Source organism: Phasianus colchicus, chromosome 19, assembly GCF_987193195.1.
Source record: "Phasianus colchicus chromosome 19, bPhaCol1.hap1.1, whole genome shotgun sequence".
In the NCBI taxonomy this organism is placed as follows: Eukaryota; Metazoa; Chordata; class Aves; order Galliformes; family Phasianidae; genus Phasianus; species Phasianus colchicus.
Window position 1 is genome coordinate 8,460,860 of NC_143454.1, and position 18,725 is coordinate 8,479,584.

An 18,725-nucleotide genomic window follows, 5' to 3' on the forward strand; every position below is an offset into this window, starting at 1 on the left:
TGTGCCTTGCGGTGCCATCACCGAGGTGGCAGCCCGTCCTCCAGCTGCACATTCCCAGAGGTGACCACACCGGAGTTGTCAAGGACTGTCCTGAAGGCGCTGAGCTGCAGCAGGACAGCAGCAGGCACTGCATAGCGAGAGCTGCTATGGGAGCTGTGCAGGTGCACAGTGCACACGAGGACATCCAGCGTGCAGCTGTGAAGCGTTCAGAGCCTGAGCACAAGCGCCGTTCTGCTGCTGCCAGCCCCGAGGAGCCAGGCTGAGCCAGACTTGAGGGCTGCTGGGTGCTGACAGGGACCCGAGGCAACAAAGATGCAACAGCGAGGTCAGGTCTAAAAGGTGAAAAACTCATTTCTGTGGTGTATGTCCCTGTTCTAAGTATTGTGAAGAGGCAGAGTTGAGGCTCTGATCCCATCAACCCTAGGTTTTGCAACACACAGATGAGAAATTGCCTTGTAAATGAGGTGCTTAAAGAAGTAACCTGCCTGCTGGTCTGCTAAACCAACCAGGGACCTTGAACTGAGGGAACAGGTTTCAGCACTGCGTTACACTTTGCACTGAGTGCCAACAGTGCTGGCAGCTGGGGACAGCAGGAGCCCACAGAAAGTAGTGGCTTATGTAAGGAAAGTGCAGAGCTGAGCTAAGCCACTGCTCCTGGGGCTCACCAGGGACTCAGGGAACAGGAGAGCAGAGATGCAGCTCCTGCAAGATGTGAAGCACTGCTGGGAGCCAACCTCTCCAAGCACTCCTTTACCTTCCTCTGATTCATATCACAATTGCAGGAAGCTATAGCAACTTCTCTTCCTCTCCCCTTCACCAGCATTTGACATTTTATGTTTCCAACCTCTCAAACCTGTGGGGTTGCTCAGATTTGCAGCCATCTTTTTTGTACTCTCTGCATTCACACGCAAGTTTGGAAACCAAATCACAGCTATAAACACAAGTGACATTTCTTTAAAACAAAAACAAGCCCGGCCTTGCGTTAAGGTGCACACGATCACCTCTTTGGATAGTCTCACCGAAGGCGTCTGCAGAGAATCAGTGAGAGAGGTTTCAGAAGGAAGGCAGACAGGAGCACTCCCGTTAAAGCTGCTCTCCTGTGAAGAGGAGTTTGGCACATCCCCAGTGCTGGGAGACGGGCTGGCTGTGGCTGGCACTGCGAGGTCAGAGCTTGGAGACGGGTGGACGGGCGGAAAGGGTGCGGTGGAGCAGGAGGAGGAGGTAGAAGACAGGAAAGGAGGTACGGAGACTTGGTTGTGAGGCACAAAGTCCTGCGAGTAGGACCTAAACACAGACTTGTACTACGGGGACGCAGAGATGAACAACACAAAAACAAAGATGGGAAAAGGAAGGAGACAGACAAGAGAAAACGTGATTAGATCAGCGGTAGCTTAGCAGTGACAGCACAAGGTAATTCTAACAAAGGCTCCTCTATGCCCAGAGGCAGTCCTGAACAGAGGCAGCCTTATTTTCTCCTCCACGTGTTAGAGCAGGAATTGTTACCTGGGCAGGCAAGTTTGATGGCGAGGTGAGCCCTTCCACAAACAGCAGCCCAGGGCAGGATGAATGGTGGCAATGGGGTGGTCAGCACGGAGGGACACCTGGTGCTGCAGCAGTGAGCAACAGAGCACAGCTAACAGCACCAGGCTGGCTGAAGGGATGCGAAGGTATACAGAAACCATGGCTGTGAGTGTGCTGGAAGCATCTCAGCAGGGAAAAGCACTCTGAGGGCTTACTGCTTTGCTGGGATTTTCCACTGGATCCCAATTTAAGATGCCGTTTGCTCCAGCCCTGTAATTTAACAGCTACTGTGTCAAGTCTGTTCCAGAATACACAGCTCACAGTGAGGGGTGACTGGATTGTGCCTTCAGAGCTACACTGAAGGATAAAGGAGATTACAGCAGTAGATGCTTTTACTCCTTTCCATCTGAGAAATACTGGGAGTAAAAATGATAATTGCCCTCAGGAGCCCTGAATTCCTTATCAAACCAATCCTTTAATGCAGTGCCTCCAAGAGTCAGCTGAAGAGATGAAAGGAGATCATCTACATAAAGCTTCATTTCACCATCTCTCCTAATCATGAGATTACTGTTCAGATAATATTAAGCAGGGTGCAGTGGGAGTATGCTGTGCCAAGAAAAACATGAGCAATCCTCTGCCTTTTAACATCTGGTGCTAGTAAGATTTACCATCAGGGTGACTACAAAACAAGAACAGAACACAGCTGACACCCACCAGAAAAATAAATAATGAAAAGACAACAATGCTTAACCTGCTGGAGGGGAGTTTATCTTGCGACTTGTAGAGCTCAGCCACTAGTAAGATCTGCATTGTAGCCCTGCAGACTGAAGGAAGGAATAACCGCGTCATCCCAAACCAGGCTGAAATACAGCTGTGGTGGTTGCTTGGAGCAATATCACAGAATCCGAGAATCACAGAATGGCCTGAGTTGAAAAGGACCACAATGCTCATCTAGTTTCAATCCCCTGCCCCCTGCTATGTGCAGGGTTGCCAACCAGCAGACCAGGCTGCCCAGAGCCACATCCAGCCTGGCCTTGAATGCTGCAGGGATGGGGCATCCACAGCCTCCTTGGGCAACCCGTTCCAGTGTGTCACCACCCTCAGTGAAAAATCTCCTGCTCTACAGAGCTCCCAAGCAGCTCAGCTTGCTGAAAAGTGACAGAGTAAAAGGAGAAAGGGAAACAAAAGCATGAATTGGAAAATTCAGGAGAACTGAATTCAATTGATAAAAACCAAAGCTCAGTCCATCACCTGTACCCTGCAGCAGCACCCAGCTTGGCGGTGGTATTTTTTTCCCTTCTCTACAATATATAAGCTTAAAAATCTGAACTGAGAATTGCCTCAGGCTCCTGGCTTGGGAACAGAAGTTTCTCCACTACAAGCAGGAAAGGAAACAAAGGTCAGAGGCCAGACTTTACCTTCTACCAGCTCAATCCTCCAGCTCCCCTCCGTCGTGCTGCAGCTCTGGCAGCGCTCCCTGTGCACCCAATGCAACTCATGGGCCATAATACAGAGGAGCAGAGGGAGATGCTTTGGAAAGAGAGCTTAAAAGACTACTGAAGAATAATCAAAATGCAAATCCCTACTGCATGCCTGTGGCTAAAAGGAGACCGGTGCTAGGGCAGGTTCCTCTTCCTTCCTGCCCATTTCTTCATGGCTGAGTAGCCCTGGCTCCAGGGACACTGTCTGCTTTTGGAGCTGCCTCAGTAACAATGACAAGTCTAATCTCTGTATTTACTTTCTGCCTGGATAAATGCTCTACATTTATTCATTTTCACTTGCATGGCACAAAACACTAAATCCCTCGTAAGACTCTGGGCTCATGACATCATCTTGGCTCAGCAGATTCATTATGCCTGCCCTGTCTCCCTGGTATTTCATGATCTCACTGGCGCTAATATGCCAACTAATGCCCGGAGTCCCAGGCTCATCCCCCAGAAAAAGAACAGGAGCAAAGTGGATGGAGCACGTGCACCTCCCACCAACACACTGCAATGGCTCTCGAGAAGTTGTTCAGCAATCTGCTGCCCCAGAGATGAGATCCAGTGTGACCCACAAACAATCATTAAGTGATGCAGGCATCCTCTCAGCTCGCTGCTAAACGAAGGGAACAGCACAGAGAAGCCTTTGGTGTGCTGGCATTAATTAGCCAAGCTGCTCTCAACTTCCAGTCTCTCTGTACTTTTGCATCTCGCAGAAAGCAGCCAGGAAGACCCCTCCTTCCTCCTGCTCAAGCAGCCCAGGAATTCCAGCTATGCAGCCATGCTGGGACAAGAGCCAAGAATGCAGCATACTTTGAAAGTGGAAAAACACCCTGTGGTGGAGATGAGGTCCATATGGCACCATTCCTGCTGTGCCCACCCAGCCCAGCCCAGCCAGCAGCTGCAGCAGGAATTGCTGCCATGGGGTTTGGGAGGTGCACCGCCCTGAGAAGCCCTATCATCCCATAAAAGCCAGGCTTATTTTGGGAGGGGAGAGTCCATTCAAGACAACTGTTGGAATGAAACCAGTCCTCTGCCCTCAACAAAATCAGAGGCAACAGTTTATCTTAGAAGCGAATCAGTGCTTGGTTTTTCTGTTTTTTTTTTTGCAGGGTCAGCATGGCCTCAGCTACGGCTGCACAACTTCCACCTCCATGACTTTGCTTTCAGTGAAGAACTTCCAAATAATTTTTGAGAAGCTAGAAAGCAACCAGATCCTTTGAGAAAGGACATTTTCCTCTTTCCAAGTGCTGTTGGGTTTCCCGACATGAGGGATTCTGACCTTCAACAGCAAATGGCTAGCACAGAGATGAAGAGAGAGCAGGGAGAGATCCCTCCCCTCTCTCCACTGAAGCAGATTTATATAAAGCTCCATCACTTGGGAAGCATTTCCACAAGGAGTGCTCTGAGCTCAGAGCAATCTCCTGGGAGCAGCAGGAAGGCAGCTGGTCCAGACCTGACAGTTTACACTCACAGAAAGCAGCGTGGCACACACAGCCCTTCTAGAGATGGCATCTTTCAACATCTTCAATTTGCTGCCTTTGATTGTTTGTTTCAGAACAGCCTTCCATCATTAACAGGGGCGTTACAGGATGCCCCAAAGGTCAATGACGTTAGGAACGTTTATTTGGGTTAGATGGCAGGAGATAAATACTCTAACAGAAAACTTACTCAACATCTACTCGGCACTGGGATCAAGGAACAGGGAGAAAGGGTGTCTATAGAGAGCTGCTGATTGTAACAGCAATCTGCATCCTAAATTCAGAGCTGAACTCAAACGGCTGTCAGAGCATCTGCAGCATCAGCAGCCACAGTTCTTACCTTCTAAGCAAAGCCTTCTCTGTCACCCTACTGACTCCTGCCAAATTAACTGCGATCCTGCCAGACACTCCCAGATCAGATAGAGCATCCGACTCCCAAAACACGAAGCTATCAGAGGAAGGAATCAACCTTTTAGGTTTCCTCTGCTAATACTATTAAGAGAGAGGCGTGGGCAGCGTGCCAGAACTGCGCGCCTGAATTCTAACAGCAGAGAACTATGTGCACAAAATACTGGGCATTGTATAAAGCTACAACCTAAGAATATAATTACACAGACAACTATTGGAAAACACTTCCTATCTCATGACACAATTCTGGGCTTCCAGGTACTTTTGCTAATGAGGAAGGAAGTGCTCCTACAATGAATGGGTGGAAACACAAGCTGCCAAAAGAACGGCTTCAAGCGTTGCCACAGGAAAGGCAGCAACTCCTCCTGCTTGAATGCTTCTCAGCACAGCCTCTGACCTGGTCACACGGCTGATCTTGCTATTTTTAAATAATGGTCAGCACAGCAGATGGATGGACGAGGTTTTCTGTTCCCTTGGGAAAGGCCCTCCTGGCTTCTGTATGAGAAAATACAAAATCCAAACTTCTAATTAACTGGAATGCAGTGAAAATGAGTGGAGGGGATGAAAAGGTTTGCAAAACTTGCTGATCACGCTATCGTGCATCGCTCCTGAAATTATCAGAACTCAATCTGATCACAACTACAGCTTCAGCTCCTGTTTACCTTGTAAGCAATACCACCATATCTAGCAGACAGATCTTGCAAAGGCAGAGCAGCACGGAGATGAAGGCAAGGCTCCTAAAAAGTCAGCCATACAGAAACTGTGATATATGGCCTGGTCCCCCCAGGGGAACTGCTTCCAGAGGCCTACACAGGGACAGGCAGTGTAAGATAAACACAAACCACAGGGGGAAGTGGCTTTCAGAAGCAGGATTTGGTGATGCCGGCATACAACAGCACTATTATCCCACATCAACCTGCAGTGGGAACAAACAAATGCAGAAGGAAAACAAAACAGGAAAGGCAAAACAATGCTTAACACTCAAGAGCTGGTTGCATGGATGCAAAACTTGTTTTCTCCTTCTCTTTTCTCCAAACTAAGGAGCCAAATCCTGCTTGGGACAGAAAGGAATAAACACACTGTGTTCTCATGGTCCTGACTTCATAGTGGCTCCCACCATCAAACCAATACATGAGCCAAAATAACTCAGCCCCTGGTGAAGACTGGAGCTGCAGTCTGGGCAGCAAATGGAACCGAGCTCCAAACAGAAGCAAGGCAGGGAAAGCATGCAGAGCACATGTCTGAATGGCGAGCATCTTTAAGCACTTATCTGACTCTCCTCTCCCTGAACAGGCATTAATGCACACACAAGAAAGAAAAGCAGTTGCTGTGAATTTTCTGTGCATTTTCTCAATCTGCTGAAGATATGCGGGAACAAGTGAAAGCAGAAGTGTTGAATTAAGAGTTTTCATAAGGAAATCACTTGCACCTTCTGTTGGAACTGGGTGGCCAATTTGGCTCCCCAGAAGTTTACTGGAAATGGTTCTTAATGTAGAGGAAAACAAAAGACAAAACAGCATTTTGAGAAAGGTAAGATATTTCTCCACAGTGGAAGATACAGCCAGTTTTCCACCAGTGGTGGTTTCATGCCTCAGATGAACAAGTACACCCCTTGTTTCAGCAAAGAAAACTTCCCTGCTGTAAGTGAATGAAAGTCTTTGGTGGAAAACATGGACAGATAGCAACGTATCTCAGTTCCTGACTGATTTCTTCTGTCAGTGTAGTTCCCCTGCTGCCAGGAAGCCAAGAGAATTGATTCCTGCCACTGGGACATCTGCCCAGCCACCTCCAGGCAACAGCACAAGGAGCTGAGAAGGGAGGGAGGTGATCTGCTGTAGAAAAATTACTGCAGACAGTAACAAAGAAGGATGCTTCCCTACTACACCCCTTTCCCCACCGTCCAACAAAATAAAGTTGCTTTCAGAAGATGTGGGAAGGTGGGAATCCCTACAATGACTCCTGGCAGTAAAACCCAGTTGTCCCAGCAATGCAAGATCTGATGGTGTGACAGAGGGGAAGACGATGCTGTACTTCCTTACAGTACCAGCCCATGCTATGAATGTGACCCTTGATGCCACAGAAGCCAGATGTGAATCAGAGCTGATGAATGCCAGACCCAACCTGCCAAACCAACAGGGTCTGATCCAGTCGCTCAAGACCTGCCTCACTCCAATGCAAGCTATTACCTGTGAGATAATTTCCCACAAAGAAGGGAGAAGAATGATCAGCGGGCAGACAGAACAGTGGTGGCTTCTGGACTGCAGCAGTGGCTGCAGCTCTGATGGGAAAGAAAAACAAGTCAGGATTTTGGAAAATAAATTTATAAATTACAAATTAAAAGTAAAGAACCCTGTCTGAAAGCGATGGTTTTAAGCCCTGTGAAGCAACAGAAAGGAGCTAGCCCTTTGTGCACAGACATAGGGCTAACATGCAAGCCCTGCCGTAGGCTCAAGCCTTCCTGCTGCCTTCACGTGGACAGACTGGCACAGAGCTAGGTGGGGCTGCCCCTGCCGTCCATCTCCACTGATGATCTGGGTATGCAGGAGGGCAGCTCCTCAGATGGCTGGTGGGGAAAGGTGCCACTCTGGCACTGACCTCCCTGCTGGGAGCAGTGGATAGCTACTGCTCAGCTCTTACCATATTTACTGCTCACCATCAGCACTTGCTCGAGACAGAGCGGGGAAAATGAAGACATGAGAATGACAGGAGTGCAGTGCAGATCACAGCATCCCTTGTATGAAACAGTCATTACAGGCAATGCCCAGGAGCAGAATGCAGGAAGGGTTCTGGTCTGGCTGAGTGCTGAACACAGGGTGTCACCCTGGGAGAGATCCAAGCCTTAACAGCTGTTTCACATTGCTGTCTCATTAGAGATGGGGAAAATGGGATAAACCACGGTTATAGTATTATATGGGTCAGCTATGAAGTATGTAAGGACATTGGTATTTTGCAGCTCAGAGACAAAGAGACGCTGTCAAATGAAAATAGCATTTCAGCCTGTCAGAAAGGAGACCATGAGATTACCGTTATTTGAAGGCATTAACAGAGAAGTCACCATTTTTAATTCAGTTTACTTTCTTTGTGCACCTGACAGAGCACTGCCCAACTGTTCTCACTGTTACTCATACTGCAACCATTTCTTTTCCCTTCACCAAATCCTTGCAGAAGTAAGGATTTTCTAATGTGATTTTAGCATTTCATCAAATAACATATTCAGAATAATGTAGTCTGAATCAAGATCAGAACAGTTCAGAATTGTTAAGTATGCAGTAACCACTTAAATCAGGACACTTCTAAAAGTGGAAGTGCCCAGGTATTTTTAGAACATTACGGTGTCTTATTTATAGCCTCTCAATTAAAACAAAACCAGTGACATGCTTTTATCTGGATTACAGTTCTGTGTAATGAAGAACTGTACAGTTAACAACTTTTGCCTCAGTTCAGATTTTAAAACTGTTTTCCACATATTTATGCAAGCACCAACCTCACCACACCTCAGCTTCCCTGCTCCCAAGGTTATGCCACACTGCTCTCTCTCACACCAAAGGAAGCCAGAAGCTTTCATTCATTGCATGTGAATTGACACACTCGTCCTTGAGTACTTCCTTCTTCAGGCCCAGCACACAGCATCACTGTCATTCATTTTTAGAGAATGAGTAAATGTTGAAATGTGAAGACAGCAGTGATGGAGTGGGAGGATAGTTTTCAAATATTCAGTATTAAACTAAAGCACTTCTGAGTTTTCCCTGCTCTTGCCTGATAACATCTTCTCCAAAATCAGTGTAATTTATGAAACATCCACGTTGCTGTTAAAAAAGTCTGTTCTCAGCTATCATCATGCAGGCAATCAGATCACAACCAGACAGTTCTACATGCAAACACTTCCCACACTGTTGAGCCACTGGAATTCCATGGTTAGATTTAATTTCATTACATTAACACTCTGTTGTTGCTACCATTTAATTTAAGCAGCTGATTATAGATTTAGGCAGTGCTGTAAGATTATTCTTATTTCAGTTTACATAATTTTCAGCTCCTCCTGTGGTTCTGACTGCTCATCAGTGCAACTCAGAAATCTGAGCTTGTTTGGGACCACAGAGATGCGAAGAGATGCAGACAAGCAAATATGACATGAATGATGTGGCAGAGGCCATTTTCTAGGAAAAAAATAAATAAATTAAGGAGCCATATCCACTGTTCCATGCATTTGGCTAAACCCATCTATTTCGAGGATGGCATCTCGTTATTCCTCCGAAGGCCAGGCTCACACAGCAGTACTTAATAGGCTCATTCACATGGCTGGCGTTATGCAGCAGAACAAAAAGACTGTGCAGTGCCACTGGCAGCCTGGGGGTGTGCAGGTCAAAGCAGAGTGCCTGAGCACCCAGGCCAGATCTCCTCCCAGTCCCAACACAGACACAAGCACAAAAGCCACATTTGCCCTGTATTTCAGTTAGCAAGATTTGCACAGCGCTTTCATCACCTGCCTTACAACAATTGAGTTCAACCCTCCCTCCCCCACCGCAGAACCTCACCCAGAACAGGCAGCATTAGCACAGGGTTTGCAGATGAGCATTTCATCACCAGCACAAACACACACACAGGTTACAGAAGCACGGAGAGCAACTCACCGAATGCACAGGAAAGGAGCTGTGCCGGTTGAGAAAGGAGTTAGAGACTGACATAGTGAGGCCCTGAGCAGCACCGGTGTCCTCGGGGGTGAAGGGCACTTTAGTTTGCTGGACACAGTAGGAGACAGAAGGGAAAGAAGAGGCAGCATAGGAGGCCTGCTGAACAGAGGGGGAGAAAGCAAGAGACGGGAGAAACAAAGAAAGAAAGCACAGAAAAGGCTATGAATAAAGGGTAAGAAACGCTAACTGTAAAACAACGCATATAATGGCTTGTTAAGCAAACAGCTATTCATACAGTTCATCAGAGCCAGACACACCAACGTGCCTTTCTTGTACTCAAGGGGCGTGTCAAAAATCACAGTTCAAATCTTCTTTGTTTCACAAATCCCTTAAAAATAAACAGCCCAAGACAGCTGTGCCAGGGGGAAGCATGCTGCTCCTCACTGCCCTTCTTCTCCATGGCACCAGGGGCAGATGCCCAAAGGAGCAGGTATGGGTAGGAGCAGCTGCCCAGCAAGGAGCTGCCCCTTTCAGCTGGGCAGCAGCTGACTCCTGCAGATGAGCAGTTTTTTGTGGTCTTGTTTTTTTGGCCCATTTGCAGATTGGAAACTTGGGATTGCATAGTGTGGCCTGCAGGCCTTCACAGGTGCTGCTGGAATACTGCTTAACAGGACACCCAGCAAATTTTCAGTCCAATTCTAAATGACAGATCGTTTGCAAAAGAGGGAGATATTACTCTGTAAATAACAAATACTATCAGGAATTTCTCCTGAATTCCACTACACTAATGGCCTGAGGGAGGCCAAGTTGTATCCAGGCTTTCTCAGCTCTGACCTGTTGAATATAACATACAAACATTTCACATACAAGCTATGAAGCCTGCAAGAACAGACTTCCTAATTATTATTTTAGGAGTCCATCCAGCAGACCTCCCCGCTGCTGGAGCAGCTGATGTCCCCATGATTTGCTGCTTCAGAATCTCTCAGGGCAGTGGGAGCAGAGGAACAATAGAACCTGATGGCTTTTCCAGTGATTGCTGAATGAGCCATTCTCTGCTTGCATCACCTTCCCAACTGGAGATGAAGGCAGAGGCACAAGGCTGCATTTTAAGAAACCTCTATTTCAGGGGAACTGCAAGCAACACCTTGATAGCATCAGCTTGCAAAACTAGAAGGATACCTGACAAGCAGAATGGTGACATCTTGGCTGCCCAGATAATGATTAAAGGGCAGCAAAGAAATGCTTTGCTTCCATTGACAAACTGCATAATACTCAGTTTACTTCACCAGAAACGTTACTTTATCTTGTCAGGACACCTACCTGTGCCACAGGCACGTACTTACTGAATTCCCAAATTAGACCTCTGTGTAGCTTCTGCTACTTGATTAAAAAGTAACACTGGGGCATTTTAGCACAGATAACATGAGGATGCATTGTGGCAGTTGCCATCATGATGACAAGAGCATGGCTCTGCTCCTGTATTTCATCCTGTTTTGTTACAGCCATGGCCAATCTAAGTCAGGTAGCAGCGAAAAAAACAGGTAGTCCTGAATCACACACATGGACTAACGTAGGAAAAACATGCAGGAGTTAAATAATAGCTGTACCAAAGTTCTGTGGCTCTGGCAAAGATGGAGCCATAAAAGCAGTGATTATGTTTAAATGGTTATTACCAGTGGCATCCTTGACAACAGTTGCAAAACAACATTGGGAACAACAGTGCAGCAACCTCTTCAGAATTGTGCTGCCCAGCGTGTCAAAATCTTCAAAGTAACAGACATTACATGTGTCTCTAGTCTGGCACAGATTCAGCTATGCCATGTGGAAGACGAACATCTCATTTTTAGGGGAAAAGTCTGAATGTAGGGTTAGAAAAGAACAGAACAGCTCAAAGTAGACGATGCAAAATGCCTAAAAACACGTTACTGAGATGGCAAGGAACACAACGTGAACAACATCAGTGAGACCCCCTCCCACAACCACAGACTGTCAAAAACAGGAGCAGCAAACGCAGAGCTGCTCCAGGAGGGGCTGGGAAGGGCACTGTGGTGTCACTCACCAGCTGCCGCTGCTTCGGTGGGAGAGCAGGAGGGGGTGCCAGATCTTGAGAAGGGTCTAAGCTGATAAAGGAGTCGTTGAAGCCATAGACCTCCATGAGGTGCTTGTTCTTCTGCTGGTAGATGTGCTCGTTCTGCGGGGTCTGGTAGAACATGGATGGCTGTGGCTCTGAGTAGTCCTCTACAAACTGCATGTACGCCATCACTGCAACACAAAAAGTCACACTCAGTGCTCCTGGCCTGCGTGCTGCAGCTATCCTGCCACGAGCAGGCAGAGTGCCTGCCCTCAAAATAAAAGAAGAGTAAGACCATGCTGCTCTCAGCTGGGCTTTGCTCCAGGCCAGGAGCAGCAAGGTATCTGCAGTAACTCACACAGCAAGCTGCCATTCACCTCACAGGAATGAATTTGTGAATGTGAATCGTGTCCTGCAAGCCAGTGCACAATGGAAGCTGTCACAGTGCACAACACATTTGGCAACAGATTGGCTTAAACCAGTGAGGTCTCCTAACAGCGACCCAAGGAGTCTGATTCACCCATTCTTGGCCCAAGCCCCCTCCCTCATGTAACCCATGGCAATCCAGAGAACACTGCTCAGCAGCTAATGCTCAAACTCACCAAAAGAAAGAATGGCTGCAGCCTGCTTTGCAGGAGGTACAAATTGTCTTGCACAACGATGCAACCTCAACAGCAGATAATTCTTGTGCCTATAATAAGTCTCCTATCTATAGACAGACTGCAAGCTCTCATTCTAGAGATTGTGCTTTCTCTATCCTACCAAGCTGATGAAATTCAATGGAGAACACCTACCTGCAACAGTGGGCACACCTCTCTCAGCTATTTCTATGCCACTGCTGGCACAACAGACTGATCTCTTAGAAGAGTCATTGACCATGATTTCTTTCTTCCTCAGCTCAAATCCAGCATCCTCAGCTCTCTCCCTTTCCAAGGCATCTTAGCGTCTTTACATTTGCAAATGAATGCAGCTGGTTTAAAAGCATTTCTGAGATTTGGTTTTGTGAAACTATTGAATGGGATGAAGCCTTATTTCATGGACCTTAACATCTGTACAATATCCTCCAAAAATCCTTGAAAAAGTCCCATACAAGTCTGCCTATGTAGATCTGACAAAAAGATTAGCTTACTATTTCAGTGTGGAAGGAGAAAGACATCCAGCATCATGGAAAGATTACTACAAAACCCCAGAATTATTAAGGGACAGAAATATCTTTAGATGAAAAATACGTAACTTTCATCTATGGATCTGAGAACTGGAACAATAATTGTATTTAAATGTCATAAGTAGAACTAACCAGGGACTTGCAAATACGCTGTCACGTACAAATTACTCTCTGATCATCCATCCCCTCCTCCTGATAAACACGCAGTTGTCAGGCTTTGTAACTCTGGTCATTAGGCAGCAATTATTCAGCTCCTGCTAGCATTTCAGTTGCGCAGCTGACATGAATGGATGATTTCAGTGAGAGCTGTAAATACAGCCATCACAGCGCAGTATTTGGGCATTGTGAAGCTGGTTCCCACACTAGCTCCAAGGCAAAACCCTCTGTTCACCTGCCAGGCAGGCCAGCCTATTGCAAACAGGATGCAGCCGTGCAGCGTGCCGGCAGGAAGGACCCGCTCTGCACCTGCCATGTGCACCTTTTTTCACATTTCCTCTAGTGCTTTAAACTTTGCTTAGAAACGGAGCTAAAGCAGCTGCCCCTTCCCACCCAATGACATCCCTTCTCCAGAAAACCAAATAAAGAAGGAAAAAAGCTCAGGAAACCCCAGCTGGTACACTTCGATCCCGAGCGGTAACACCTGCTGTCCCCATCCCATGACCCCACACCGTGCTGCCAGAGGACGAGCTGCCCATGTCCCACAGCACTGCCAGCTCCTGCAGAGCTCTGCCAAAGCTGCTGCACTCCTGACCTTCAGCTACACCAGCCCAGCTCCTCTTCCTCCCCCAGCCTCCCCCCCAGCATCACACAGAGATGTCAGGCACCATCCCTGGTGCTCGACCCCTTCCTTTTTGAGGGGGGACTGACAGAACTCCAACTGCATGCACACATCTCAGTGTGTGCTGATGTCTGCTCACCTGCTGGTATGAGCACTCACATATAAGCCAAGTCCAAGCTTACTCCACTTTCATACAGCATCACATGAATTCTAAGACCTAACAGTAAAAAGATGCATGCTTTGCCAATATTCTCTTCTTTCTTTTCTGAAGGTGTGTTGGTGAGAAAATACAAAATTACTAAAACACTATGAGTTTTCAAGCATCTACAGTTGACTCCAGTATTCCCATTAATACTTGTGCCCTGAAAAATGTCTTAGTATCACACAGCTGCTTCGCAGGGTAAGTTCTGCACACATCTTAGGAAATGTATTTCCCTAGTGGCAAAAGTGAACTAAGGATACAGGTCCTTGGAGAAGCGTGGAGGACAAGAGCTTGAGGGAAAAGATCACATTTTTAGAGCTCATCAACTTATTAGGACAAAAGCCAAGAATTCTGGCTTGGCAGTGCTGCTATAACACAGCTGACACTGCTAGCTTCAGACCAAGTCTTCATGCAGAGTTATCTACAAAATCTGTGCTGCACTTACTGCTCAGATCCGAAGACATCTCAGGATCAATAGCTGGGAGTTGCTGGGTTCAGAAGTTTGTTTGGCACTACAGACTCAGGAAGTGTTGGTGAAAAGCGCATTAGATGTCAGTGTAAAACTGAATTACTGCAACTCAAGGTAGTGAGCCTGAATGCTGTTGAGAGCCTTAACTCAATCTGGAAGGGAATAATGAAGAGCTCTTTTATCTCTGCTCTTTATGAGGCTAATGCATCCCGCTGCATGGCAGCTCCTGTGCCTCGCTTGTTACAACTAGTCCAGGGCTGCTGAGCGTGTCTCTGCCTCTACTCTGTCTTCATCTGTTTTTAGGTGAAGCAAAAAACAGCTGGGATGGTGAAACACAAACCTGGCTCAGCAGCAGCAGAGATTGCAGAGCGCAAATTAAATAGGCATCAATAAAACGCTGCCGATCTTCAGCAGGAGAGGAAGGCAGCAGGACCACTCCTGAGATGGCTGTTTGCGAAGGCTCTCCTCTTCCCCCCCACTCCCTAGTGTGGTTTCAGATGAGGCAGAAATTTAAAAAGCAGATGGGAAATTACATCACCAGCTCAGCTCAGGCCGCGTGCCCTGCAGCGATTCTGCAAACAGGGAGGGATGGGGGCTGCAGCCTCCACTGTGAGCAGCCAGGGTGGGGTGACACAGCGTCTAAACAGCACCTTGGGAGAGGAGGGAGGAGTGAGACAGAACCTCTCCCACCACGGCACCATGCACAGCTTATGTCAGCTCTGAACCAAGGCAGAAAGTATGTGAAAGGAGGGAGAGGAAAAAAATCAAAAAATAAGAAAATCTCTGTCTGCGGCAAGGAACACCTTCCCTGCAATCTGCTTGCAGCGCCCTGGCTGTCATTTCTGAAGGAGCTGAAGCTGCTCAGGGATTTCTAGCAGACATCAGCTCTGCCCACATGATGAAAATCACAGGTGCTGCTCACGCTGCAGCAGTGCTGAGGGAGCCCTGCAGCCTCAGACCAGCGGTTCCTGGGGTCTGCAAGGGATTCCTGGAACATTATCAGCAACAAGGTATATCTGCAATGTCAATAAGGCACAGCAGTATCTGATGAAGAAAAGACACTGCAGGTCTGAGCCAAACTGCTGGTACTGCCTGTGTTACAGCCAGCCCCACACAACAGCACTGGATTCATGTGCATAGGCAAGAGCCCAAGTAATGGAAATTCTCAAGCTGCACCACATGTCAACTCACTGGGGAAGTCAAGGTCGAACAAGCCAGTCTTTGCTGTCACCTCTGGGAGCAGAGCTGTTTTTCAAAGAGCTCCCATTATATGCTGGCTAAGCCCAGACTACCCTCAGCATGGTTCCTGCAGTTGAATACTGGCTACTTACAGGGCACCAGGCTGCATTTTGTTCGCACTGACAGGGAAGGAAAGGCAAGTGCCTCACCACTGGTTTGCAAGCTGGCTGGGGGCAGGATCTTGCTATTTCTGATTTCAGGCTCTTCATGGCAGAAGCTGTTCCCTGCCCATGTCTTGTACAGCAGGAGTACGACGCTGGTGCTCAAGCAGATGTCTGGAGTAATTTGCCTTTAGCACAGTAGAACAACAGTAACTCACGCCCATTTAAAAGGTTTATCACTCCCCTGTTTAAATTATAGAGACATCAACTCTTGGAGGTCCCTCTGAGCACAGATCACAGCAAAACACACAGTTAACTCATATTATTTATAAAAGACCAAAGTATCAGCTGCAACATTTCCTGACAGCTACCAAAAGATGACCCACAACAAAGGCACTACAGCCAAGTCATCTCTGCAACAGCTCTGGATTTTTCTAATACATGCATGCATCTCTTCAGGGTCACAGAAGCGTGCTGGGGCTGTGGAAGCAGCTCTGCCTCATCTATGTGGTAACACATGAGGGTCTGCATGTGTCAGTCCCTGGGCCAAAAAATCCTGGGCACTATCACACAGTGTTTCACTGCCCTTTTTGTGTCGAAAACAAAAGGAAAACTAACAACCACAGATCTGTGGTGTGGTACACTGTGGAGTAAAGCATGTGAAACAAGTTCTTAGTGTCAAAAAAAAAGCCATTACAGATTTGCAGCAGTCAGGTATTAGCCCAAGTACTCTACTGCAAGCTTTGCATCAAGGATGTTTAATCAAACCCGTGGAGCTGTCAACACATCAGGTAACACCTTCTCCCGTTCCTAACAATGCAATCTGATCAATCCTCTGACACCTTCTGATAGTGCCAGATGTACAGAAGTTCATTTCCCCACACCCACCCCAGACTGCAGGACTTAACATCACCTGTATCTAGCCCTCACTATTCAGATGCAGAGCTCACAGGGGCCTGACCCTACAGAAACTCCTTGCTGTATTTCATTCCCTTGCAGTTGAGACTGAATGTAAGCATTCTGAACAGCAGGAGTCATAAAAACCAAACCTATGCAAACGCCAGCATTTATTTCCATTCTGCCATCTGCAAATCAGCATCTGAGCTCCTTTTTTGTTGCTTTCAGTATATTTTACTGTTTGCTTACCAGAGAGGGACAAGTGATTTTCTATGAATGGGGATGCTGAATGAGACTGCTATAACCTGACCTTCGCTTTCAGGCAATCTGATTAAAATCTTGGAGGGTTACAAACCTGGAGGCATCACTGTGGCATAGAGGAGATGATTTCCGTCAATGCACTTAAAAAATTGTCTAACATAGTAAACTACACAGGCATGGACAGAGCACAGATCCCCCCCGCACAGGACACCAATCTCACACCTCTTCCCAGTGAAAGCACTATTAATTGTGGCAATGAGTCAGAAGGTCAACTCAGCACCTTCAGATCAGCTCTTCACTTGAGCTGCAAGCGATACAGCTTAATGCTGCTCACCCAGACCTTTTATATACTACTTCCCCATGCAACTGCAAAGCTAGCCAGTGACTGGTAAAGTAACGTATCCCACTGTGTAATCTACAGCCTTCCATGACAGATCAGTATGTCTGCTCCTCTTGCAAGAGGTTTCAGATATTTTCAGCCATGAACATTAAGAAAATCAAAATAAGGTCATGAGAGCTTGAATTGCAGTCAGCACTGGTGTGCCAGGAGTGTGGCTGGGAATGTAGAGTCTTTGCATTTAGAGGCTGGTCATTTTAATGATGTGGGAAATTCTCAGGCACTCAGGAAGTGAGATCCTGTAGCAAAACAGTATTGGACACTTAATAGTGCTGTCCTGCACAGCTACGCTAGGGACTATGTTCCTGTTGTCAAATAACTGCACCGGCAACTCTCAGTTTTGGACAGAAAAGTAGCCTTTTCTCTGAGCTCTTGGAGAGTACCCCCACTTCTGGGCAAATATTCATAAACATGGGGGAGATAGAATGGACATGAAAAGGGAAAAAGATCCAGGAAAACTCAGAAGAGTGGCTCAAAGCTTCACACTTGTGCAAACAGAAATAAAATGTTCAAACTATAGTAATGAAGATGCTGAATGTTGCCACCTCCCTTGGACCTGAACCATTCCAGGCTCCCTGTCCACCAAAGGACTGGCACTTTCCTTTCACAACTGATACTCACCATGAGCAATTTCAATACTTAGCCCAAAGGTGTTACCTTTGGGCTAATGCTTAATAATGGCATTACCATTACTAAGCATAACTTAGTGGTCGTCAGAAGCATGGCAAATGGAAAAAAAGGCAAAAGTAAAACCCAAACACAAGATCTTGCTTACTGTGTTTGTTTTTCTTCTCTGGCAGAGGTGGTGGTTTCTCTGGGTCACTGTTAGAATCTGGAGCAGCAAAATCAGCAATGAATTCAACTGGTGCTGAAGAGTTTCCTTGTTGAAAGGGCAAAATAGGAGCAAATGGCGTGCAGGGTACTGATGAGAGAGACCCTGCGTTCTGCATATCATCCTCTGAGATGTTATCATATTGTGAAGGGTGTCTCTCATATGAGACCCTGCAGCCTGAGTCTGAAGTCTGAGAGGCTGCGCTTCTCCTCTTCTTTTCTGGTAAAGCTGGAGGGGTCTCTGTTGGCTGCACAGCTCCTGAGAGGCTGCAGAATTCCAGTGGAGAAGAGCTGCCCTGTGGGAGCTGGAAAGCATGTCCATGGAAAGGGGAGCCAGACTCACCCAGGGACTCTGGCAAGGGGCTGAGGATACCTGGCACCTGTTGAGGTATCTGATCAGCATTCGAGAGGTCCTGCTGCAAGAATTCATAGTCTGGGTCATAGTGATCTGATTGATCTGGTTAAAAAGAGAGAAAAGAAGAGTCAGCAGTTAGTTTCTCTCTTTTACTGTTCAGCCCTTCTCAGTTCTGCCCATCTCATTCCACCAGTTAACTAATAAGTTCATGTAATCAAAGTGGTAATTCCTTGCAGCAGGGACTATCTTGCTCAACTTTCTGTAAAATCCATGCTTAAATCTCATATTTTTATACTAGCAAACAAAAATTCAATAGGTAGTTAATTGCAATATTTCACATTTATATTTTAATTTTATTTTCTAGTACCTGGGAGCATCACTTGAGTCTAACAGTGCTGTTATTTCCTACTGATGTCTGCAGAAAAGGCTGAAACCAA

General features: G+C 46.9%; 1 protein-coding gene across 8 annotated transcripts in view; it reads right to left on the bottom strand.

Moving 5' to 3' along the window:
• RAPGEF1 (Rap guanine nucleotide exchange factor 1) overlaps positions 1–18,725 on the bottom strand; it is a 75,406-nt gene that overhangs the window by 13,442 nt on the left and 43,239 nt on the right. For 4 of the 8 annotated variants that reach the window (XM_090121191.1, XM_090121186.1, XM_090121189.1 and 1 more), the window contains 4 exons: positions 17,878–18,390; positions 11,582–11,784; positions 9,523–9,681; positions 1,020–1,301 (listed from right to left, as the gene is read on the bottom strand). In XM_090121191.1, coding sequence (XP_089977317.1) covers positions 1,020–1,301; positions 9,523–9,681; positions 11,582–11,784; positions 17,878–18,390 — 1,157 coding nt within the window. The remainder of the gene's footprint in view (positions 1–1,019; positions 1,302–9,522; positions 9,682–11,581; positions 11,785–17,877; positions 18,391–18,725) is intronic. The other 4 variants (XM_090121192.1, XM_090121188.1, XM_090121193.1 and 1 more) reach the window with 2 other exon arrangements.